We start from the raw sequence: 25,663 nt of genomic DNA, 5'->3' as shown, positions 1-25,663 counted from the left end.
TTCCTCCATCTAGTATATGCTCTAAGAAAAAACTATGTTGAACCTGAAAACAGAAGCTTTGAGGTTAAGTGATCAGATTTTGTGGGTCCACGAAATTGAAAGTATTTAGTGATTTTAACCTTAATATAAATGTTTTGTGATTCAGGCATTCGTCCCTGATTTTCTGTTTAATACAATACAGTCATGTCTACTGGTTTGTGATATATTAAAGAATAAATTATAAATGCTACTAATAATGGTCCCTTTTTCTTTTCTCACAAGTCGAATGCACTGTATAGGTACTACAAACTTAATGCAATTGTGAAATTTCGTATCTTGTTTCTATACAGGGTTTTTTGGAAAAAGTTACTCAGGGATTGGTAGAACATCAAAAAATAAAACGATTTTCTCTATAAACTACATATCGTCTTTTAGTTTTTAGATACAAGGCGCCAAAAAATGATATATACTTAATACTATAATTATTTCTTTGTGTAGTTTCAACATCTCATCATTAACGTTTTCTGATAATGTTCTTTTATTATTTTCAAGAGGCGAATTCACATTATAATATAAAAATCGTTTGGTAAACAACTTTATAGTATTTGATCTAAGGAGGATATACGTGACGAAAAACTGGCTAATCGTCACGTAAAATAGATAATCGTCACGTAAAACTGGATAATTGTCACGTAAAACTGGATAATCGTCACGTAAAAACTGGATAACCGTGACGTAAAACTGGATAATCGTCACGTAAAAACTGGATAACCGTAACGTAAAACTGGATAATCGTACGTAAAACTGGATAACCGTGACATAAAACGTGACGAAGTGACGTAAAATCATAACTTTAGTTATACATATCTTATTAAAATATAGTGTATTGCGTGTTTTTATTTTCAACTATCATCAGGTGCAATCTTTCATTGGCATTTTAAGGCATACCATCTTTTGAGGTTAGATTTTTTCCATTATACAGAGTGATTCACAACTTATCCAAAAAAATTTAGGAATCATGAAAATGGAGTCAATATCGTAAAAAAAATTATAAAATCCTTAGTGTCCGAAAAAAAAAAGATGTTAGTTGTAGTATTTAAAATCCTAACTTCACTGGGCTACTGTAGTCTGTAGCGTTATTCGCGTTATGCGCTGTGTGCAACGCACTCTCTCTCCACGAGGCCTCAGGCAATTCCGAATACTGAAATCCGATTTTATTATTAACGTTTTTGCGATAGTGTTTACATTAGTTTTTCAAGTGTCAAAAATGGCTTACGTGTATAGCAACTCGGAGTTGCTGGATGAAGCAAGTTAACATTTGTGTTATGGTAAAGCAAGACAACATTTGTGTTAGTTCGTAGAAACTGAAGACGACGGGTACAAATGTTTACACATCGATGGACACAATTTTGAACAGTTGTTGTAATATCAGGATATAATATGAAATTAAATTTAATACATAAAAGGTACCTGTGTAAAAACTTCTGAACATACACCGACATACAATGCAGAAAATCTAGCCTAAAAAAGTATTGTCTTAAAATGTCACTGATAAAAATCGTAAATCTCTGCAACATAAAACTAATAACATTGATGTTTTTAGTATTTTCAAAGTTTCAATGGATGTCACCAAAATCTGATTAAAAAAATTGATATTTGGTGCCCTGTAGCTCAAAAACGAAAGATAATAAGTCCATAGTTGACAGGAAACATCATCTTATTTTTCTATTCCATCACTCCCAACTTTTTTTGAAATTTCTACCCTGTGCAATAAAATTATACTTTATATAAATCTGCAATATTAATCACATCTCTTTTCTCCATAGTAAAACTTTATTCAACTTGTCTTGAAGTCAGTTAGTTATTATGATTTTTTTAAAGAAAATTATTATTTTTCGGAACTATACTTGAGCGCTGTGAAAATTATTTTATAATTGGACGGTCACTATAATAACTCGTTAGTAATGGCGTAGGTACTATTTGACGGGATTCTGGTGAAGCATCATGGTCCCTATGATCCTCTAATATTACATATACTATTTTCGCCCTCGGGAGGCTTTAAAATTTATTGTATAGCAGCTAGCATTATATTAGTATATAATGCCAAAACAAAAACAAATATTACACCAATCTGTAACATTTACACATATAACAATAAATACCTCCTTATAATCGAAAATATTCACGTACTCCTAATGTAACACTTAATATTACGGACATTAAATAATGAACTAAAAAAAATGGACAACATGTAAACTGGTACGCGAAAACAGAATAAATTAAGTTATTGTCACCGTTAAATAAACTTTGCAAAGGACTAGAGTAGAGGAATAATTTAATTTAATATCACTTTGAGGTAACTAACTTGTAGATTTCTACCTACGAAAGAATCTGAAGAAGCCTTTTCCTTTCTCGGGAGGGGGTGCCATTAGCATTGGCACTTGGTTTTTGTGAGTGATACGTATCTGAAAACGACAAAATATCAATATGAAACACACGGCTTGTACTTTAGGTATAACTATTAAAATAATAAGAATTAGGTAATGACAGGCTTTTCGGAACTATATCGTATCGGACGAAGCGACAAAATGTCGCATCGTGTGAAAGCGGCTTAACCCAAAGTCTCAATTGACTCATGTACCTATATAGAGTGCAATTTTGAATGAGGTTAAGTGGATTAGTAAATGCATGATGTTATGCAGTTCACCTAAAGCAGATAAATGCCAGAGATCATTGACAGTGAAAATCGCAAACTAAACATTATTGAAACGAATAGTAACAAATACTTTTTATTAAAATAAAAAAAAATTTGGTTACTTTAAAATAACCCGCCATAAGGTCATACAAAAGCAATCTGGTTTTATAAAATTTATCGATAAGCTCGCTGATACAACAATTCGGGTTCTGCCGAGTGGGGGCATAAACAAGAATTTCCGTGTAGTTTAAAAAACGAATTATAAATCGACTACTTACATTCATTTCATTAAAAAAAAAAAGATATTTCGGATTAGTATTCTAGTAAGCCCTGAACTGATCCCACATAAAGTTACACACTGCATATTTATATTAAACGCATAGGTTAGCAAGAATAAGTTTGCGGGTGAGTCGGACCCGCCCACAGATGCGCACTAGACATCGGGGCGACAGCGCATGAAACAGAAGAACCTCTCTCCCATCCTCAAACTTATTCCCGTTCCTTAACTTACTGTTGTTGGTGGTTGCATCCAAGGTTCCCCGTCGATCTGCATGGGGAAGGTCTTCTTGGTTTTGATTACGACGGACGAACACTGCGCTAATCTCCTACCGCTGGCCCTCAAGCCAGTTCTTACCTGTCCCATATGGAGACAGTTTTCTAACCCTATCACTTCTATGAGTCCATCACCAATATCTAAACGAGACAAAACACTCAAACATAATTCCAAAATCGCCCTATGGTCCTTACCTTGCAATGCTACACTAAGATCTACGGAATTAAAGCTATTGGTGCTCAGGTCCTTCTGTCTTTTTTTCTTCTTGGTCCGTCTTCTAGATCCCGATAGGTGTTCGCCCCATAGATTGGAACCGCCGTGCGTGTAGGGAATATTGAGGAGGGCGATGCCTTGCAGGGGAAGCCCGTTGGCTAAATCCAAGCTCACGTCATCACACTGAAACAATAATACATTAACTTAGGCGTAGCTTAGGTGTTAGGCGGCGGTTACACTGTTTGCGAATTCGCGCCTTGCCGCATAAATGGCGCAAAATTCAAATCTTGCGTGAATTTCGGGAGACCCGATATAAACTATTGTGACAGAGATTTGTACGATTTTGTAACAATAACAATTGTTGTGCTCGTAACCGTGGCCTCTCTCATTTAATTACGACTCACTTTAAGGCATTTAATTAGTCAAATAGTGAAATTTCCTTAAGAACAAACGTATAGTTATTGATATTAATTTCCAATTCGTTAAACAGACATGGACAATGAAGACAAAAGGACTTATATCGCCCTGTCTCATTCCACATTATCCACGTTTGTCCTTAAAAATGTTAATACAGCCCCAAGTGGGTCACATGTGGTTTTGAAAGTTTCGGACCTCCACTGAAAGTTGTACGTACAGTTATTTCAATATGCTCGTGTAGGTTTTTGCAGGACGCCGAAAATTGTTCCGATGTGGCGTATTCGAAATACCACAACTTGTTTTTCATGCGGCTGTTGAACTTCTCCGGGTTCTTCTCCCGCTCTAAGTGGAATTTCACACAAATGGCGGCGTCCTGGAAAATAATATAATGACAAAATTTGCATTTTATTAAACTTAAACAAAAAATATATATTTTCACACCAAGTTACAAGTATATTTGGAATACCTACGCGAAACTGTTTTTAAATAAATTTCGTTAATATGTGTTTGGGATATACAATGCGTTCCAGTTGAAACGATCTAATTTCATAATTAAGTTTTTAGATTTAGAAATTAAAAAGTAAGTTAAAGTACAATTGGTACAATTCAATTACAAATGGTGTATATTCCAGTGCTAAAATAGCAGGCATGCCATTCCATGGGCGTATCATTTTCGAAGGTTCCAAAAATACAGAACGCACCAACAACGCACACGCAAATCGAACATATTATTGGAACACTATACGAAATTAATGGCACATTACAATTTCAATGCAAAGACACAACATATTTTATCAGCACAAAATATAGTAAAAATGTAGTTTGATTTATTTTTAACTCCACTGCCTATTATTTTGGCTCTGCAGTATACAAAATGAATACACATACATACAGGGCGACTTATTTGAATATGACAAAAATAAAATGGATTAACGTTATATCCAGCGATTCATAAGTGCAAAAAGAAATAAAACATGAAATAAAAAATTTATTCGCCGATCATGGATGGAAAAATGGAAGATCTGTAAATTGTATTGTGACATAACTCTAATTAACTTTAGTGTATGTGATCACATTTATATCCTTGTTGCTCACGAATTATGTTCGTGGCATTGTCGAACTCTGTACTTACCACGCCGATGGAAAAATAATTGTTGATTATGTTGTACGGTATCCGGGTGTCGGCGATCTTCTGATCGGGATCCGGGGGTGCCGTGTCCGTGAGCTCAATCAGCCACCTGTCCAGCATGACCGTGGAAGCCCTGGCGATTTTATGTAGGATTTTATGGATGGACTCGCCCTCATAGCCTCCTCCCCATCGTAGACACCTTGCTAGGTCGTTCCCGGTGCCCAGCGGTATTACCGCCACTGCTGGTTGACACTCCAGTTCTACTTTGTCTGGAAATAATGAGGAAGGGACTTGAGAGGTTTTTTTCATTGGTTTTGTATGTGTTTTCGCCTACAGTAGTTTTTTAATTTTAATTATTTTCTGTTAATTACTCTGGATTTTAATACATCTTCAGGAAAAATTTTATTACAAACACAATAACTGAAATAGTTTAATTATTATTCATTGATTTTTAAGTAGACAAATTCATAAAATATCAAAAATTAACTAACAATTCAATATTCACATAAAGTACACAAATATTCCAATGTCTTAGCTACGTTATTATAACCTACAATTTTCTTTGTTTCAAGAAAACATAAGTTTGATTATAATATGCTACATTTGCCTTGAATAATTCCTACATTAATACTAAATTTTAAAAATATACAGAGTCGGAAAGTCCCCATAGTTCATCGGCCGTTACGTGAGAGCGATAAAGAAAGTCATAGAAATCCGTGCGATAGAGAAAGATGGCTATAATGAAGGCGTCTAATAGTCATCGCCCATTTCGCCCTTCCACAAATAAGATCCACTTCTTATTATTGCCATCTTTCTCTATCGCACGGATTTCTATGACTTACTTTGTCGCTCTCACGTAACGGCCGATGAACCATGGGGACTTTCCGACCCTGTATAAATATTTGCAGTTTATGATAAACTGTAAGAGATATTGTAGCTAAAGTTCGAGATAATAAATTTCAAAACTATAAAAGATTTGAATTAAATTATACAGGGTGATTCAGAACATATCCAAAAAAAAAAAAAATCTGAATTTACAGGGGACCCTTATAAATACGACTTTGTAAAGAAAAAATCAAAAAGGGCAGTTCGAAAATGATTTAAAAATACACTTCTGCACGGCACAGAAAACTGGTCCACTGTAAAACCTGACCTAGCACAATGCGACCGGCATGGCGGTGTGATAAAAACGGACAAAAACTTTCGCAAGGAAAGAAATATGTAAATAGAATTTCAACTGTTTTTGCCTTCTCCGAGTACACGCAAACCATTTTTGACACTAACTACCCATTTTTGACAGTAACTACTAAAACACCACATATAACAGGTAAATATCGCAACGACGATTGCAAAATCCGAATTCAGTATTCGGAGTCGCTGAGGCCACGTGGCGAATGACGCTAGAGACTACAGTTGTCCAGCTATGTAGTGGTTGAATGTACTATAACTTCAATATTTTTTTTCTCGGAAACTATAAGGATTTTACAAACATTTTTTTTACAATATTGATTCCATTTCTCATGCTGCATCTATTCCCAAATATTTTAGGATAAGTTGTGAATCACCCTGTATATATTTACAAATAATATAAATTCTAAGAAAAATTATAGCAAATATTTCACTTAGTTTGACGAAAGTATATACATTTGAATAGAATAAACTAACATTTACGGAAAATAATTCCACTTAAAACTATCTGCTCATTTTATTGAAATACTTTTTTTCAGTGTACGTCAGTCACTCAGGCGTAGGTTGGAAACCTGCATTACCTTAGGAGGACGCCATTTTCAATAACTGAGTGATTTTTGTTGTTTATTTGCTTAATTTTGAAATATTTTTTTTCATCATTTGCCACTTTCTTTTGTTTTCCATCATAAAAAGCCATTTTTCTTGAGAATGGTTCGCGTTAGAGCTTTTGGTGATGCTGAGATTATCGTTCAAAAGTTTTATTTTTTAAATTTTACACTGTTTAGTATTAATAAGGAGCCTGATTAAGACATGCTAAGTTCAATCAAGGAATCTCCCATTACGTATGTCTCATTCTTAATGTATAGATTAATTTCTGATGCTGCCTGTTTTTTTGTCATAATTCACCCTGCGGGAGAATGGGGCTACCGAGCGAACTGAAAATCCTGGAGATTCCGAGGCAGGTCGGTGCGCTCGTGCGATATTAAAATTCTCGAGGTCGCGACCTTCCTCTACGGCTTAAACGCCACGCGAGCCACAATTACTCGGGATTACTAATTTATGCCGTAATAAATAATAAGAGATAAAGCCTGCGATCCGCGCTTCATCCTTATTTACGTCTCGAGTTACAGTCGCTTTACGTCGCGACGCCTATAAATTAAATTTAAGAGGCCCTATCTCGACCTCCTTATCCCGTTCCGCAACTTATTCGGCCCGGCAATCTGTCCTGACTTACCCCAGAGCAGACAATGGGGTGCGGATTCAAATCTGGGACTCCGCGAAATAATCAGGTCGCGTTTTGGGTGGGGGAGGGCTGATGACAAGGGTGAGGCGACAGCCAGAAGTTCCCGGGTAGCGGTTGTGGGGGTTTTACAAGTTTGGTCGGCCTGCGGTGTGCCGTCGATAGGGCCGCGGTGGGTCTTTAATGTAACAAGTGGCTAGGTCAGGTCCTCTCATTGAAACGGCTATTTTGTTTCGTAAAAAGTTCATACTGTACATGTGAAATTACTTTTAAAAATGTATTACTGCGAATTAGTGGCAATTAAATTTCGATAAAATTCTCAAGAAATATATCAAGATTAGATTGGAAGTTAAAACTGAAATTATACGCTTTTTTATGCGCTATCAAGCATGTAGATATTACAACCAACCAGTCGGCAAGAATACCCTTTCTATGATTCCTAATAAGATTGCACAGTTGTTGAAACTAGAACATCCTGAAATATATACAGGCCATTCATTCCGAAGAACATCGGCAACGCTACTGGCTAATACAGGAGTTGATGTATTAACAATCAAGAGACATGGTGCGTGGAAATCAGCCACAATTGCAGAAAGTTATGTTGCTAACAGTTTAAGTAACAAAAATGAAATAGTCAACAGGATTCTTTACAATGACACTTCAATTCAGGTTCCAGTAGTACGTCGCATCATGCTGTTTTAGTGACTTTACCGGTCAAATCATTTTGAGAAAAATGTGACAATTAGTAAACGCGAGGAGAATAATAAGTTAAAGAGACCTTTGCATCAAAAGGATTAGCCACGTGTTATTTTTATTAACCTTCCCTAATTATTGAAGAAACCGTAGCCACATGGCAAAATATTAAAAACAGTACCTATATAGGGTGTTTCATAATATATGCGCAGGACTTCAGGATGTGATAGCTCGTCCAAAAATTTGAAAAAAAGTTTGTATTAACTTACCCTCTAAAATGCACAATTTTCGAGATACAGGGTGTTGAAATTGTAAAAAAAATTTAGTTTTTTGCGAATATCTCCGGAACCGTTTATCGTACAGAAAACAGCTTTTGTAAGCATTTACTACTCATAATAAGCTGTGTTCTGTGCGAGAAAAATTTTTTTTCAGTCATAAATGGTGAAGATTTTGAAGGGGAAGTGGGTGTTTTCTCCCCAACTTCTACGCCACTGGAAAAAGTACGGTTTTGAGACGCCCATTTGAACCGCCAATGTTTTCTACACAAAAAAAGTACTCTTGGTCATAAGCTCTAAAGTTGACCGTTTTCGAGAAAAATCTACTTTTATGTTGAAAAACATGGTCAATTTTTTGAAATAAAATTTTTATTTTACTAAATGTATTATAATTTTTTTTATCAAGTAGGCTTTAAATTTTAAAACGAAAGCTACCTCCTGTCAAAATAACAATTAGTTTGTACCTGCGAAAAGTCAATTTGTATTACAAAAGTAAAAATGAATTACACAAACGCTGAAATGTGCGAAATGCATTACCTTTACGGAATGGCGAGCGGTAATTCGGCAGAAGCAAGGCGGTTGTATCAAGAAAGACATCGTGATCGCCAAGTACCACATCATAACTTGTTTCAACGCATTCACCAACGACTATGGGAAAATGGAAGTTTTAAAAAGAATACTGCTGATAATGGGCGGCCTATGGAAGCTGCAAATGCCCAAGTAGAAGAGGCTGTCCTCAACGAAATTGAAGAAAATCCGATCACAAGTACCAGAAAAATTGCTCACAACTTAAACATACCTCACTCGACGGTTTGGAGAATTTTGAAAAGACAACTTTTGTATCCCTACCATATCCAAAGAGTACAAGCCTTATTGCCAAGAGATTTTCCGCCAAGATTGGCTTTTTGTAGATGGATGCAAGACAAAATAGCTCAAAATCCTCAGTTTGGAGCCGAAGTTATGTTTACCGATGAAGCATCTTTCTCGAGAGATGGTATTTTCAATTTTCACAATAACCACATATGGGCTGAAGAAAATCCACATGAAATTGCAGAAGGCAATCATCAGCAACAATTTTCCGTGAATGTTTGGGCTGGCATCGTCGGTGATCATTTGATAGGCCCACATTTTTTACCGAACAGATTAAACGGTGCAGATTATCGACAATTTCTAGAAGAAGTACTGCCGGAACTGCTGGAAGATGTACCGCTTCAAGTAAGACAAAACATGTACTTTATGCATGATGGAGCTCCGGCCCACTTTAGTTTGGTTGCTCGCCAATACTTGGACGACGAATACCAAGACCGTTGGATCGGTCGAGGAGGTCCCCACCCTTGGCCCCCGCGATCTCCCGAACTTAATTGTTTAGATTTTTTCTTTTGGGGCCATCTCAAAACCCTAGTCTACGCTACTCCAGTTGAAAATGTTGATCAATTAAGAGAACGCATTGTTGCATCTTGCGACATAATTCGGAACACTCCGGAAATTTTCTTGCGTGTTAGACAGTCAATGCGTCGAAGAATTGCTGCGTGCATTGAAGCTAACGGAGGACATTTCCAACATTTAATTTAACTGTGTACGATTTTTTTTTTTTTAAATTTTGCAACTATGAAGTTAACGTTTGGTTTTGTTACTTGTTCTAACGATTAAATAAATTTTGTTTAATTAGTAAAAAAATTTTATTTCAAAAAATTGACCATGTTTTTCAACATAAAAGTAGATTTTTCTCGAAAACGGTCAACTTTAGAGCTTATGACCAAGAGTACTTTTTTTGTGTAGAAAACATTGGCGGTTCAAATGGGCGTCTCAAAACCGTACTTTTTCCAGTGGCGTAGAAGTTGGGGAGAAAAACACCCACTTCCCCTTCAAAATCTTCACCAATTATGACTTTGAAAAAAATTTTTTCTCGCACAGAACATAGCTTATTATGAGTAGTAAATGCTTACAAAAGCTGTTTTCTGTACGATAAACGGTTCCGGAGATATTCGCAAAAAACGAAATTTTTTTTACAATTTCAACACCCTGTATCTCGAAAATTGTGCATTTTAGAGGGTAAGTTAATACTAGCTTTTTTTCAAATTTTTGGACGAGCTATCACATCCTGAAGTCCTGCGCATATATTATGAAACACCCTGTATATTTTTGAGAAATGAACATTTTCATTTTCTTTGCGATTCAAGCAAACTACCACCAACACATTCTCTCTCTCTCTATGGACTTACCCATGGTTTCCAGCACCCACCCGACGGTACCATCTCCTCCGCAACAAACCACCTTGAAGTTCGGCACGTCCTTGAACATACTCAACCCCGGCATGGGACCGTTCCCCGTCCCCAGGATATGTACTTGTCGAGGGTTGAGTATGTACTGGAACTTCCTGAGTATCCTGGATCCCTGCCTTCCTCCCGACTTTGGATTGATGAAGACCAGCAGCGGTATTGAGTTGGGAGACGTTGTTATTTGGAAGGACATCGCCGGTTGCTTGTTGGAACTTGATATGGAACCCTGAAGAAAGCGGATGGTTAAGTGCTGTTCGGGAGCGGGGATAGTGCTTACGTTGTCCTGTCCATATTTGGATCCCCGTTTCTGGAGAGACCTCTGCCTGTCCAGGACGATGGGACAGATAGAGACAGGTGGTAAGATATGGACGGCGTGCTCACCCAAACCGCATTCCGCTTTGACTTGTGACACACATTTGTTGTGCAGCTGAAAAAGTGGATAAGTGATGTACAATGTACATGCAAAGGTGAAAGGATGTGAAAGGATGAAAACATATATCTCTTACGATTTAAAAAAGTGGTAGTAAAGAGCGTTTTAAACTGAAGCCGTTAAGAAAGAATAAAATATAGAGAAAGCTTTTATGTCATCCCGAGAACTTTCGCTGAACGCGTTTCTCCGCGCAATCACCAGTCACCAATCACCAATCGCCTCTTGCACATTCCGGATTTTTTATATTAGTTCACATATTTAAATATGGCCTTATTTAAAATTATTAATTAAAAAATCTTTTGTGAAAAATTCTACTCGAAAATTGACTAAATCGTACGTTGAAATTTGGAGATGAGCATCCTGTACGGGCGTGTCGTAGAACGAGGTGCTATTGGTGCGACGTCATCGGTAAGTAAACTGGCCGCTTCACATTAGAAAACGATGTCGGTCCTATTACTTTTTAAAAATATTTATTATTTTTAGTTTACATACGATACGATAACGATACTGATGTGCTGTTATATTTATTAACTGGTTTCCGTTCTATTATGTAGGTATACCTAAATATGCACTTATGTAGCAAAATAATTANAAACTGGCCGCTTCACATTAGAAAACGATGTCGGTCCTATTACTTTTTAAAAATATTTATTATTTTTAGTTTACATACGATACGATAACGATACTGATGTGCTGTTATATTTATTAACTGGTTTCCGTTCTATTATGTAGGTATACCTAAATATGCACTTATGTAGCAAAATAATTAAGTCTGTAGGTACAATATTTAATTTTTACGACGTTTAGTTCAAGTGAGTTTTCCTCGGGTAGCATAATATTATTTACTATCTAAATAATATTTTAAATCTAAATTTGCTATTTTAAATAATCATATTAGTTTTTAGTTTTTTAAAAATTCTTAAGCATATTTGTAACGTGACCGAACAAGGTTATGCTAAAGTCCCATCAGACAATTTACCGAATTCCATGATGATTATTTTTTCGAGGAACATTTTATTTTATTCGGCTGAAATAAGGGGAATAAAAGCAAACAGGTATGAAAATGTGATTTATAGATATCTACATAAATTTATTTTAAAATACATTTTATTCTGGCGTTTTTACTAATGTATTTTCACACATCGGTACAATGCACCAGTAATAGTATTAGACTAGGCCGTACCTGTTTTGGCTTGGGTAAATCGTATATCCACGGAGATTTTTGGCTTTCAAATATCACTAGAAATGAATATTTTTCTATGCTCTCCTAATTGACGGATTCGAATTTTTCAAAAAGCATTTGAAAGCTTGAGAGCCCTTCTATAAAATTTCCAAGTATCTAAGGGCCTTGGTTTTTGCTGTGCAAAATTTTGAATTTTTCAAAATCTGGATTGCAAAATTATTATACAAAATCTATCTAACCGAATTTGATGAAAGGACCCCGCACAAATCTTATGGAAATTGGGTCCCGGTCAAATTCGCTGAATTTTTGATATGTGATAGAGTTCATCATACTGGTCAATTGTCTCAATGGCCACAAAGCTCAAAAATGGATAGTTTGGCCGGTACAGAGCTTTAAAGCTCCGAATATCCTCCACGGATTTATGTATATGCGCAGTGTGTATAGACTTTTGAAATAGCCTATTTCATTTTTTTTATTATCTAGGTTTATATTTTTGAGGTTGCTGAATTCAGATCTGTTGTTAGATTTTCAAAATTGACAGTTGGCAGCTGTCAACTAGCTGTCAATTTGCTATAATAAAGCCAGAAACTTGTTTTTTTATGATTTATTTTTTTTTTTTTTTAGTTCGATAAGTTCAAAGACGATATCAAATCAATAACAATGACTATCGGCAGCTGTCATTTAGCTGTCAACAATTCTTCAAAGTCCGGTAATAAAGTCAAAAAATTATTTTTTGTTTATAACTTCAAGTTTTTTAGATAAGTGAATATAAATATGATATAAAATTATGTAGTCATCAGCTTACAGCTGTCAACAAGCTGTCAACTAACTGTCAAAATGCAATAATAGAGCAAGTAACTTATTTTTTGTGCTTAACTTTGTGGATAAGAAATCAAACATGATATAAGTTTATGACATCACTTTTGAACTCAGTGATCTAAGCAACTTAAAGCTTTTTAAAAAAAGTAACTTTTTGACTTTATTATTGCATTTTGACAGTTAGTTGACAGCTTGTTGACAGCTGTAAGCTGATGACTACATAATTTTATATCATATTTATATTCACTTATCTAAAAAACTTGAAGTTATAAACAAAAAATAATTTTTTGACTTTATTACCGGACTTTGAAGAATTGTTGACAGCTAAATGACAGCTGCCGATAGTCATTGTTATTGATTTGATATCGTCTTTGAACTTATCGAACTAAAAAAAAAGAAAGATAAAACATAAAAAAACAAGTTTTTGGCTTTATTATAGCACATTGACAGCTATTTGACAGCTGCCAACTGTCAATTTTGAAAATCTAACAACAGATCTGAATTCAGCAACCTCAAAAATATAAACCTAGATAATAAAAAAAATGAAATAGGCTATTTCAAAAGTCTATACACACTGCGCATATACATAAATCCGTGGAGGATATTCGGAGCTTTAAAGCTCTGTACCGGCCAAACTATCCATTCTTGAGCTTTGTGGCCATTGAGAGAATTGACCAGTATGATGAACTCTATCACATATCAAAAATTCAGCGAATTTGACCGGGACCCAATTTCCATAAGATTTGTGCGGGGTCCTTTGGTGTAATGATTCTACATAACATAAAGTTTTCTTGAGCCAAGTATGAAAGTCCCAACCCAATTTAAAGTCCTCAAAAAGATTCCCTAAAAAGTAATGTTTTTTAACCCCATATTTGGCGATTTGTTCGATTTTTACAATAATAACCATGATTCATTCGATTTGTAACTAGTCATATTCTGTAAAAAATTTAATTACAAACATTTTTTTCCTCTTCCATTTTCGCCTAAAATGAACTCTTGAAAATATACGTAATTAAATAGGAAGAAAAATATGACATTTTTCGATTTTTTTTAACATATTGTGCCGCCAAAATTAAGCCCACGATTTTTTTATGCGCATAGAAAAATTTTTATTTCTAGTGATATTTGAAAGCCAAAAAGCCAAAAATCTCCGTGGATATACGATTTACCCAAATATGGACATTTTGAAATAGATGCTGCCTGGACTATTTATATGGTTTAGAGGGATTTGCCATAGTTATTATAAGTTTAACTTCACAAATTTACAGTATATATAAGGTATCGTACTGCTTATTGACACCACTCCACACATTTAATAACCAAAGCAGTCAGCTACACTGTCGAAACGCGTTATTGTATATTATGTCGCGCTTGCCATTTACTTACCGATGACGTCAACGTGTCGACATCCCAGTCCATGGCGTTTGCGCGCGAAGCGAACCGATTAAAACTTTAATATCTAATAACTTTTTAAAAATAAATTAATATAACAAAACCTTTACACATTGTTTGTAGTATTCAGTGTAGATACAAAAACTATTAAAATATTTTTTTATGCAAGAGGCCTATTGGCAGCCGTGACGTTTATAATATATTTGGTTGCTTGTTTCCATTATATTAAGATTAACCCTCAAAGGTCACACTTGGGGTGAACACCTTAAAGGTCACACTAGTACGAATTGGGATTTTGACAACTTTGAACCTTTATATCTTCTTTATTTGTTAAAGGAAACAACATGTTTATATCAAAACTGGTAAAATTTTCCGAGAAATCAAATGATGTAATTAATTCTGATAATTGATGATATACATATAGGGATTGAAACCGACGGCGGACATCTGTGAACACTCACCGTAATTTGGCACCAGCGGCAGTGGAGGCCCGTGATACCGGCCTTGACCGGTTTCCTACACCTCGCGCATTTCCCATGGCAGTTCCCTTCCACCCAGTGGTGCTGTAACGTCTGACAGGACTTTTTGCTTTTCACATAGGTCGCTATACAGCTGGCCGGGGCCCTGGCGACACATCTCTCGTGAACTGTGTATTTACAAACTGAAATATTAAAAAATTATGAATTTGCTAACAGTCTCCTGTCAGTATGTGCGAAGCCCTCATCACATTATATAACCCGTTGTCACCGGAGCTAATTCGGATAATGTTTAACATGGGAACCATGTTAAAGGTTGATCCAGTCTTTCATTCAAATTTGCAAAAAAGGTGATCCACGACTGTAAGAGATCTTAATGAAGGAGTTTAAGACACAATCAGTTTGGTAAGATGTATTCTTCGAATATTTGACAGACATAAATATAAGTACTCGAAGAGCAGCAATCAGTCTACTTGTCACATGTGAAGGTTGATGTTTCGAACTTTAAAAAATTATATAAACATCAGTAGATTCTTTAAAAAGATCTTAAAAATCATTAGAAGCGGGAGGACAGTATTTTGAATAATTATTTTATTTAGGGTTATATTTTATTTATTTAAGTTTACGCAATGTTTCAAACTTCATGATTTTCATCAAGATGTGTTACGGGGAAGTGCGCAAGTTGATACAAACATATTAGGCTATTGATTATATTAAAAAAAACAGGGTTGAAAGGAACTATGACGTTCAAGCAACCTTATTGCATGAATCGTTCAAAGGGTCATTTTAGAAGAAAAACCACGGAGTGCTATTAAATTAGAGGGTGGAAATTGGAGATAGGGGTGAAAATGCACCCCTTTCAGTTTTTTAATTGTAGCTCGAAAACGAAGCAAAATTTCGCTATAGTTCATAGGAAAAATTTTGTAGAGAATTAAATTTCCCATCGAAATGGCTTATTTAAAAAATTTAAATGGAAAATTTTATGCAAAAAAAAATCGTTTATAAACAATTTGAAATAAAGCAAATAATTCGATTTTTGATTTTTTTTTACTTTTTGTCTCTAGTTTTTTTTTTAGTAAGGATAGGTATAGGCATTGCTTTATAAAAAAAGTAGATAAAATTTCTTTCATAAAAAAAAAGAGGTTGTACAGTATTTTTGGATGAGAATTGATTGATATATGGCCGCTCAAACTTAGCCAATTTTTCGATTTTCGTCGCGTTTATCCTTATACGTTTTAATTCTCATTTTTTGCAATATAGCACGAAAACGAAGCAAAATTTCGGTATAGTTCATAGGAAACATTTAGTATAGAATTGAATTTCCCATCGAAATGGCTTATTTAAAAAATTAAAAAAAAAACTTATTGAAGAAATCGTTAATAAACAATTGTCACTGAACCCGAGACTTTGCATTAAATCTAATGTAAAATAAATATAAAATCATCGTAGACAGCGAAAACACAGCGACATCGCTGTCATCAGTCATCAATTAAATTAAGATAGTGACAGACGCATAATTACGAATCGACTACTGACTCTCAGGCCACGGTAAAACCATAAACCAGGCTATTATTTCAGTAGCATACCATTTTAGAAAGTTTTGTGATATTTTTTTACAAAATAAAAGCAATACGAAGTTCTACGCATTCCCAGGAGCCTCACTAGCCGCGGCATTGACAAAATCGCGCAACAAGAATCCAGTAGGATACGGAGGCGTATACAATTTTAAAAAAGTAAAAAATAAGATTTTTCGATTTTTTTACTTATTTGACGACGAAAATCTAAAAATTATTTAAGTTTGACCGGTTATAACTCAGTCAATATTAGTCCAAAAACTCTTGAAAACGCATAATTTTGTAGGGAATCTCATCTAGTTTTTTTGTACAGCAATTTTCTTTGCCTACTTCTACTAAAAAAAAATTAGTGTAAAAAAATAAAAAAAATAAAAATTTTAGTTTTTACTTTTTTAAAATTGTTTATTAACGATTTTTTCCATAAAATTTTTCTTTTAAATTTTTTAAATAAGATATTTCGATGGGAAATTCAAATCTCTACAAAATTTTTCCTGTGAACTATACCGAAATTTTGCTTCGTTTTCGAGCTATATTTAAAAAACAGCAAAAGTGCATTTTCATCCCTAATCTAATAGCTCCCCGCGTTTTTTTCATTTTTAATGACCCTTCGAACAAGTCATATGATGAAAATCCTTAAAAGTCTTATTTCCTTCCATTTTTGCAAAAAAATTAAAAAAAAAGTATATGGTAAACGCGACGAAAATCGAAAAATTGGCCAAATTTGAGCGGCCATATATCAGTCAATTCTCATCCAAAAATACTGTACAACCTCTTTTTTTGAAGGAAATTTACTTTTTTTATGAAGCAATACTTATACCTATATTTACTCAAAAAAAAAACTAGAGGCAAAAAAGGAAAAAAAATCAAAAAATCGAATTTTTTGCTTTTTTTCAAATTGTTTATTAACGATTTTGTGCATAAAATTTTCTTTTATTAATAAGCCATTTCGATAGGAAATTCAATTCTCTAAATAATTTTTCCTATGAACTATAGCGAAATTTTGCTTCGTTTTCGAGCTACAATTGAAAAACTGAAATGGGTGCATTTTCACCCCTATCTCCAATTTCCACCTTCTAATTTAACCACTCCACGGTTTTTTCATCTGAAATGACCATTTGAACCATTCATGTAATAAAATATCTTGCACGTCATTGTTCCTTTTAAAATCCTATAATCAATAGCCTATACAGGGTGTCTTATAATTTGCTGCCAACCCTGAACAGGCCGATTCTATGATCAAAACTAACTAAAAAAGTTCATATGAACATGGGTCCGGAAATACTTCCTAATGGCACAGGGACTCATTGAGGAGTGAGGAATGGAAATCATTTTTTTGCAATATCTCTCAATCGCGTTGTGATAAATGAATGAAATTTGGTATACACAGCTAAATTTTGATGAGCAATTTGATGGACTAATCCATTTATTTCCACAAGGTCCATTGGGGTGGGTACGAGGGGGCCCTTGGTACTTTGCGTGTGTAACTTTTTCATCTTTGACTTTTTAACAAATTGGACAGCAAATTCCGTTTTCCCGAACTGTTTTACGTTAAAAAGGTACTCTTGTTTCAAATCGTTATCTTTAACGGTTTCTGAGAAAATCGCTCTTGAATTAATCCCACTTTGGTCAATTTCATAGTAATTTAAACAAAAAAAAATAATAATAATTTTCCTTTCCTCTCTTTTCCATTTAAAGGATTAATTTTTATTTAATTTAATTTTTTATTATTATTTTTTTATTAAAATTAGATTAAATTTAAACAAAAAAATTTTTTTTGTTTAAATTACTATGAAATTGACCAAAGTGGGATTAATTCAAGAGCGATTTTCTCAGAAACCGTTAAAGATAACGATTTGAAACAAGAGTACCTTTTTAACGTAAAACAGTTCGGGAAAACGGAATTTGCTGTCCAATTTGTTAAAAAGTCAAAGATGAAAAAGTTACACACGCAAAGTACCAAGGGCCCCCCCGTACCCACCCCAATGGACCTTGTGGAAATAAATGGATTAGTCCATCAAATTGCTCATCAAAATTTAGCTGTGTATACCAAATTTCATTCATTTATCACAACGCGATTGAGAGATATTGCAAAAAAATGATTTCCATTCCTCCCTTTTCAATGGGTCCCTGTGCCCTTAGGAAGCATTTCCGGACCCATGTTCATATGAACTTTTTTACTTAATTTTGATCATAGAATCGGCCTGTTCAGGGTTGGCAGCTAATTATGAGACACCTTGTATAGGCCTTACAATTTTTTAAACATTCTAATAATCGAACATTTCAGTTAGTACTGTCGTAGATATGGTGTGGTGAGTTTCTTTGTTAAAACATAACTTCTACGCCTATTGTATTGTGTACTTTATTAAAATAACACTTTTCTGAATATAACTGAACAATTTATGGGCTGGTTCCACGTCGTCGGTTTAGATTTCTTCATGTTTCGAGAGACGTATCGCCTTCTTCAGAAGAAATCCTGAAACTCGAGATTACGTCGTCTGGCTAGTATTTATACTGGTCCTTGGTAGGGTACGAATACTAAGAGAAACGATATTGTGCACACTCCCGACAATGTTATGACGTCACCTGGAGATTAACTAGCGTTTTTTTGGATATTGCCCGTTAGACAAGGCGAAAACCTCGCATTCGTGGGATGGGAGAAATTTTCCGACTCGATGTTTTTGCATATTCAGATTCGTGAGATGTTCCTTAGCATGAATCAAGATGATGCCGGCCGGAAATCTGGTGCCCATTTGTTGAAACAAACTTCTTTAAACAAATTGGAAAAATTGGTTTTTTTACTCTGGAACATTTTTTTTAGGTCTTTTGGCACATTATAAACAAAAATGTTCCTATGCAATATGCCTGTAAAATTGATGTTTTAAAGTTATAAACAATTTAAGTTGCTAAAAATGCGAAATTGACGATTTTCAACGGCCGATTTCCGGGTTAAAAATTGTTATTTTTGATGTTGCCAGGTACCCAAATTAAAGTTTAAACATCCCCCTACAAGATGCTGAAAAGTTTTTGGGACTCATTATTTTAAAGCCTTGTTTTTTAATTGTGAATAATGTGCTATGAGCACATTATTCACAATTTAAAAAAGTTTGTTTAAACAAATGGGCACCTGATTTCCGGCCGGCATCATCTTGATTCATGTTAAGGAATATCTCACGAATCTGAATATATAAAAAAATCGAGTCGGAAAATTTCTCCCACGAATGCGAGGTTTTCGCCTTGTCTACGTGTGACCAGTAATTTTACATATATGTATACATATTTTTTATATTACACTTATTTATGTTTATTTTTTATTAGTTTGCTGTATTAATCTATCAATTCTTTTTTCCTTTGTGAAAAATTGGTGTGGAATTTATATTGTAAAGACGAAAAGATGTAATTTTTACAGTAAAAAGTCATAGGCGTAGACATTGCCCTCATCTACGACATTAGCAATTAAAATGATTAAGTATTTAAAACTAAAAGTTTTAGTAACTTACATGTGCAACACAATCCTTTTTTGCCCAGTCCTACCAACATGTTCAGACAGAGATTGCAATACGCCGGCCTGCTGAAGTGTTTCAGTCTCCACAAGTGATTACCGTCTTCTTTCACGTTGGCATCGAGTCCTAAAAGTACTAGTAAGGGTATTGTTGTCAGTCCGCCTCTCTTCCATTCTTCCAAAGATACAGTGCCGTCGGCGTCGTAGTCAATCTCTATCATCATGTCTTTTAATATCTGAAACATTTTGTTTTAATGGAATCGCCTTTGTTATATGTGTGCGTAACAAAGAAATATGCAACACCCACTAAACGATTTATTTGCTTTTGGATTATAAATGGAATTATCGATCCACCAAAATCATTCGGTTAAACGGTGTGGTGGTTCATATCAAACATATTTCCTATAAATGTAAATGTGATGGATTTACCGGTTTCAATTCGGATACGTCCCATCCTAAATATTCAGCCACCGTCATCATTTGGTTCACAATGCAATCCATTTCATTCGTGTCCAGTACTCCATCACCGTTCGTGTCATACAGGCGAAACATAACTGCAAAAATAATCACGATTTATATAGGTATATTTTAGAAACAAAGTTATTGTACTCTGTTGATTAATCGAAATGCTCTCTCGTACCTTGCGAAACGTTTTATAATACTCACATTCCAGCTTGTCTTCTGGTCTGCCGGCCTCCAATAAAGATAAATAACAGACGATATCCTTTAACGACACCTTCACTTGGTTCACATCCAGCATACTCGCCTTTCTCACAATGTGCCTTACTTCTGGAAGAAAAAAGTCTTTTAGATAACGAAATGGAGTGGAAGGAAAATAAAAAACGGATAAAATGCGACAATGTAGCAAACAAAGCAGATGTGTCACACGTAGTATTATGGGTGTGCAATATTCCACCATAAAACCGTGTGGTTCTGTGTCCATAACTGAGTAAAAGTTCAATTTGTGTGTAATTTTTAAATATGTATATTATATAGATAATTACCAATTACCACAGGTACATATTATGTACAATACTTTATTAATACACAATCGTGCATTTTTTTAAAGAATCTTTGTTTGATTTTAAAAAATAACCCTCTAAAAACGTTAGCTATAGCCTTTTGATATGGTCTGTATTTTTGTATTTAATGGCAATCTCTGTCATTGACAATAATAAAACTAGAACATCCTGAAACACATACAGGCCATTCATTCCGAAGAACATCGGCAACGTTACTGGCTAATACAGGAATTGATGTATTAGCAAGAGACATGGTGGGTGGAAATCAGCCACAATTGCAGACAGTTATGTTGCTGACAGTTTAACTAACAAAAATGAAATAGCCAACAGGATTCTTTACACTGACACCTCAACTTCAGGTACTAGTAGTAAGTCGCTATTTTAATGGAATATTTAATAGGAATAAAGGCCTTCAGGTTTGGCTCTTTTGCATGGTGCATTTTTTTAGCAATAATAAACGGTATGCGGCTGAGCGCGATAGGATGGGAAACAGTAATTAATCCGCTAGGTACAGGTTTATCCGCAGGCATCGGATTATTTGTATTAGGTAAAGAAAAATAAAAGTGAAAATAATCAAGGCCGGGGAAAAGTGCGTTAGTTTTACGGAATCGGCGCTCGGCCCGCCAAATAAATCAATCGCGGCCGCTTTGTTTACTCCTCCTTTTTCTAATAACGTTTAGTCTATTTTTAAGTGTGCGAAAATAAACAGTATGGGTTGCAATCTAATTTGCCCCTGTTTATCCCATAAATCTTTCGTATGTAAATAAGGGACGTGAGCCAAATTCGTCTTACATTGTGATTCAATTGGTTCCTTGCAACGCCCAAATACCGGGTGTCTATTACCAATGTGTCGGCAGCATCGCTGCATTCTGCTATAAGTTAATAAATAAGCCAAATCGTATGTCATTTTGTTTCTTTAAGTTTTAAAAAGATATGTTTCCAAGTGAAACTATGCTTTAATAATTTCTAAAATATCGTGATAGTGATTAATATTAAACACGTCTTTGTCATGCTTTCATAAAGGCATACCTACCTTCTAGTTTTCCATTATTCACCAAGAGGGAATTATTTGATTTTTTCGAGGAATTCCTGGATATTTGGCTATGGGACGGCGAGGAATCGGTGCTCTTTTTTCCTAAGACTTCGTGACAAGAATATGAAGTGTGTGTTATCGTCAGCATGGGGTGAACAGTCCCTGAAATTAAAAATTATTATTAACTACACAGGGCAACTAATATTTTTTAACAACGTAGAACTTCTCGAAAATTTCTTTTTCAAACTCCATTTTTTAAATAACTACAAAATAATTGTAAAAAAGTCAGGGTGAGCCTTGCAAAGAATTTAATCAAGTATGTCGATCAATAGTATAAACAGGCAAAACGTAAATATAATGTTTTTGATTTTGTTTTTGTGAATGCTTTATGTTCTATCTTGTTTGTTGAAGTCAGTTCTATCGTGGATTTTGCCCACGAATTTTGATCGTATAATTTCTCTTGCGATGGCCAATGTTTATGGCTATAATGAATTCGTTGATATGTTATCATTAATTTATGGCGAGTGTCGTCAAAATGCCAATGCTGCATCGCAAGGTTTTAGGTTGTGAAAAGGAGCACAAATACTGGTGATTTGGGAAAACATCGTGAAGAGCATGCGAGAAGACCTAGTATATAGGCTATTGATTATATCCAAAAAAACAGGGTTAAAAGGACCTATGAAGTTCAAGCAATTTTATTGCATGAATCGGTCAAAGGGTCATTTTAGAAAAAACCTCGAAGTGCTATTAAATTGGGTGGAAATTGGAGATAGGGGTGAAAAATCACACCTTTCAGTTTTTTAGTTGTAGCTCGAAAACGAAGCAAAATTTAGCTATAGTTCATAGGAAAAATTTTGTAGATAATTGAATTTCCCATTGAAATGGCTTTCAAAAATTTAAAAGAAAAATTTTACGAAAAAAATCCTTAATAAACAATTTAAAAAAAGCAAAAAATAAGATTTTTTGATTTTTTACTTTTTTGCGAAAGTTGCGAAAATCTTTATTTTCTTTATTAACAAAAAAAAAGAACTTGAAATAACTATTAAGTAAAGAACTAATTTTTTGTAAAAATAATAAGAATTATAATCATTATTAGGTATGTTAAAAACGACGAAAATCTAAAAAATATTTAAGTTATAACTCACTTAATATTAGTCCAAAAACTTTTGAAAACGCATTATTTTGAAGGAAATCTCATTTAGTTTATTTGTACAGCAATTTTCTTTGCCTACTTCTACTAAAAAATGGCCAAAAAAGTAAAAAAATCAAAAAGCCTCATTTTTATTGTTTATTAACGATTTTTTATATCAAATTTTTCTTTTAAATTTTTTAAATAAACCATTTCGATGGGAAATTCAATTCTCTATAAAATACTTCCTATGATCTATACCGAAATTTTGCTTCGTTTTCGTGCTATATTTAAACAACTGCAATAGTGCATTTTCACCCCTATCTTCAATTTCAATCCTCTAATTTAAAAGTACTCCACAATTTTTTCATTTTTAATGACCCTTTGAACAAGTCATGTGATGAAAATCCTTGAACGTCTTATTTCCCTTTTTTTTGCAAAAAATGAGAATTAAAACGTATAAGCGTAAAAGCGACGAAAATAAAAAAAATGGCTAATTGTAAGTTTGAGCGGCCATATATCAGTCAATTTTCATTCAAAAATACTTTACAACCTCTTATTTTGAAGGAAATTTTATCTACTTTTTTTATGAAGCAATGTCTAAACCTATCTACAAAAAAAACTAGAGGCAAAAAAGTAAAAAAAATAAAAAATCGAATTTTTTGCTTCTTTCAAATTGTTTATTAACGATTTTGTGCATAAAATATTCCTTTCAAATTGATTAAATAAGCCATTTCGATGGGAAATTCAATTCTCTAAATAATTTTTCCTATGAACTATAGTGAAATTTTGCTTCGTTTTCGAGCTACAATTAAAAAACTGAAAGGGATGCATTTTCACCCCTGTCTCCAATTTCCACTCTCTAATTTAATAGGACTCCGAGGTTTTTTCATCTAAAATGACCATTTGAACGATTCATGTAATAAAATATCCTGAACGTTATCCATAAAATCCTATAATCAATAGCGTAATATCAGAAAGCAGATAACAAGAGAATAAATTTTGAATCTAGACTATATAGATGATGAAGACTAATAACAGGTACTCGAGAAATGCATTCCAGGTTGAATTGAGCTAAAAAATTTGGATAACATTGCGGAAAAATCAGTTGCAACTATTTCATGTGCAAAAGTTCGAGCCTTACACCTACAAAACCATTCTAATTTGGGTTCATTGTAACTAGAGGTTCTTACAGCAACATGAAATGAACGAAAGAAAATCTTTTCAGTAATATGAGGTCTGCTATCGTCAACGGTATTCTTGTTGAGTCTTTTTTCTTGCCAGATTGTTTTATGGACAAAGGTTATCTGAAATTTTTACAAAATCGTCTTCTAGATGTGGCTTTGAAAGTCAGACAAAACATGTGGTTGCTATAGTCCTTCCTTCCGAAGTCAGTTGAATACGCAAAAAAACGTCTAGTAATAAAATTTAATGAGTTTCATAGGCGTCCCTGCTAAAGGTAAAAAATTATAATAATTTGTATATAATGTGTAGAAAATTTCTATTATATGTTCAATTGGCCAAACAACATATTTTAATTATTTATGTCCTCAAACAATTTTATTATGTTAGTGGTAAATTTTGTTTTGTTCAGTTTCAAAAGGTCTCCAAAATGCCATGTTGTGATAATATTAGTAAACAAAATATCCCTCTTATTCCTCCCTTTCGCAATTGTAATATGAATAGAAGGTGCCTATAATAAATTAAAATTGCCTGATTCACACCAAATTTCGCACTACTGCACTGCATTGCTGGGCAATTTATGAACCACTTGTCGCCTGCTGATATTTTTAAATATTTTGAAAACCGGTATATCATCTTTTTTATACTTAGAAAATAATTTATCTATTCTTATATCACAATCACCACCACCTAGTAAACAGGAATAAAAATATTAACTAAACTAAATTTGACATTTGCTCAACAATATTTCTCGGTTGCGTGTGGTTTTCCCTCATTTCCCAAAACATCGTTTTTTACGCATCCGAAAGTAAAACTTCTCCAGAATGTCTATTTTAAATATTTAAATCTAAATTGTCTGGGAGAAAAGTTTCAAAACAACTTTCACTGCATTTCAGTTTGAAAGGACTTCCAAACCCTTGTCATCATTACTCAGCGGTGTTTATCTGAAATCGACACAGTGTGTAAGCGGTAGTAGATTATTTAAAAAGTTATTGAACATAATTTTCCAACTCCTAGTTTTTTTTTAAATACTGGACCACGTATTATATTTTGACACAGTAGTATCAGAACATCGAAACACATCGTTTACCTTAACCACTTCTGTCTTAACTTTGTAAACTATACTGTAGTGCAAACCAACTGACGAAGTTCGCACAAAATATTATATACTGAACACTTTTTCAGGTGTTGTGTGAAATTTATAAGAATAATGAGTTAATGGTTACATCAACATCAGTACTCGATATAAAAACACCTTTAAAA

At 34.1% G+C, this 25,663-nt stretch overlaps 1 protein-coding gene across 1 annotated transcript in view; it reads right to left on the bottom strand.

The window, feature by feature from the left end:
- Positions 1-2,299: 2,299 nt before the first annotated feature.
- Positions 2,300-25,663, bottom strand: part of LOC108912943 (diacylglycerol kinase 1) — a 42,520-nt gene continuing 19,156 nt past the window's right edge. The window contains exons 3-13 of the mRNA XM_023454974.1: positions 22,090-22,251; positions 20,701-20,823; positions 20,464-20,588; positions 20,033-20,270; positions 14,947-15,146; positions 10,605-11,088; positions 4,990-5,255; positions 4,075-4,230; positions 3,422-3,623; positions 3,186-3,367; positions 2,300-2,444 (exon numbers count right to left, since the gene is read on the bottom strand). Coding sequence (XP_023310742.1) covers positions 2,355-2,444; positions 3,186-3,367; positions 3,422-3,623; positions 4,075-4,230; positions 4,990-5,255; positions 10,605-11,088; positions 14,947-15,146; positions 20,033-20,270; positions 20,464-20,588; positions 20,701-20,823; positions 22,090-22,251 — 2,228 coding nt within the window. The 3' untranslated portion in view covers positions 2,300-2,354. The remainder of the gene's footprint in view (positions 2,445-3,185; positions 3,368-3,421; positions 3,624-4,074; positions 4,231-4,989; positions 5,256-10,604; positions 11,089-14,946; positions 15,147-20,032; positions 20,271-20,463; positions 20,589-20,700; positions 20,824-22,089; positions 22,252-25,663) is intronic.

Source organism: Anoplophora glabripennis, unplaced genomic scaffold (genome assembly GCF_000390285.2).
Source record: "Anoplophora glabripennis isolate ALB-LARVAE unplaced genomic scaffold, Agla_2.0 scaffold484, whole genome shotgun sequence".
Classification (NCBI taxonomy): Eukaryota; Metazoa; Arthropoda; class Insecta; order Coleoptera; family Cerambycidae; genus Anoplophora; species Anoplophora glabripennis.
Note: the sequence above shows the minus strand (reverse complement) of the source record. Positions and strands in the feature narration are given on the sequence as shown.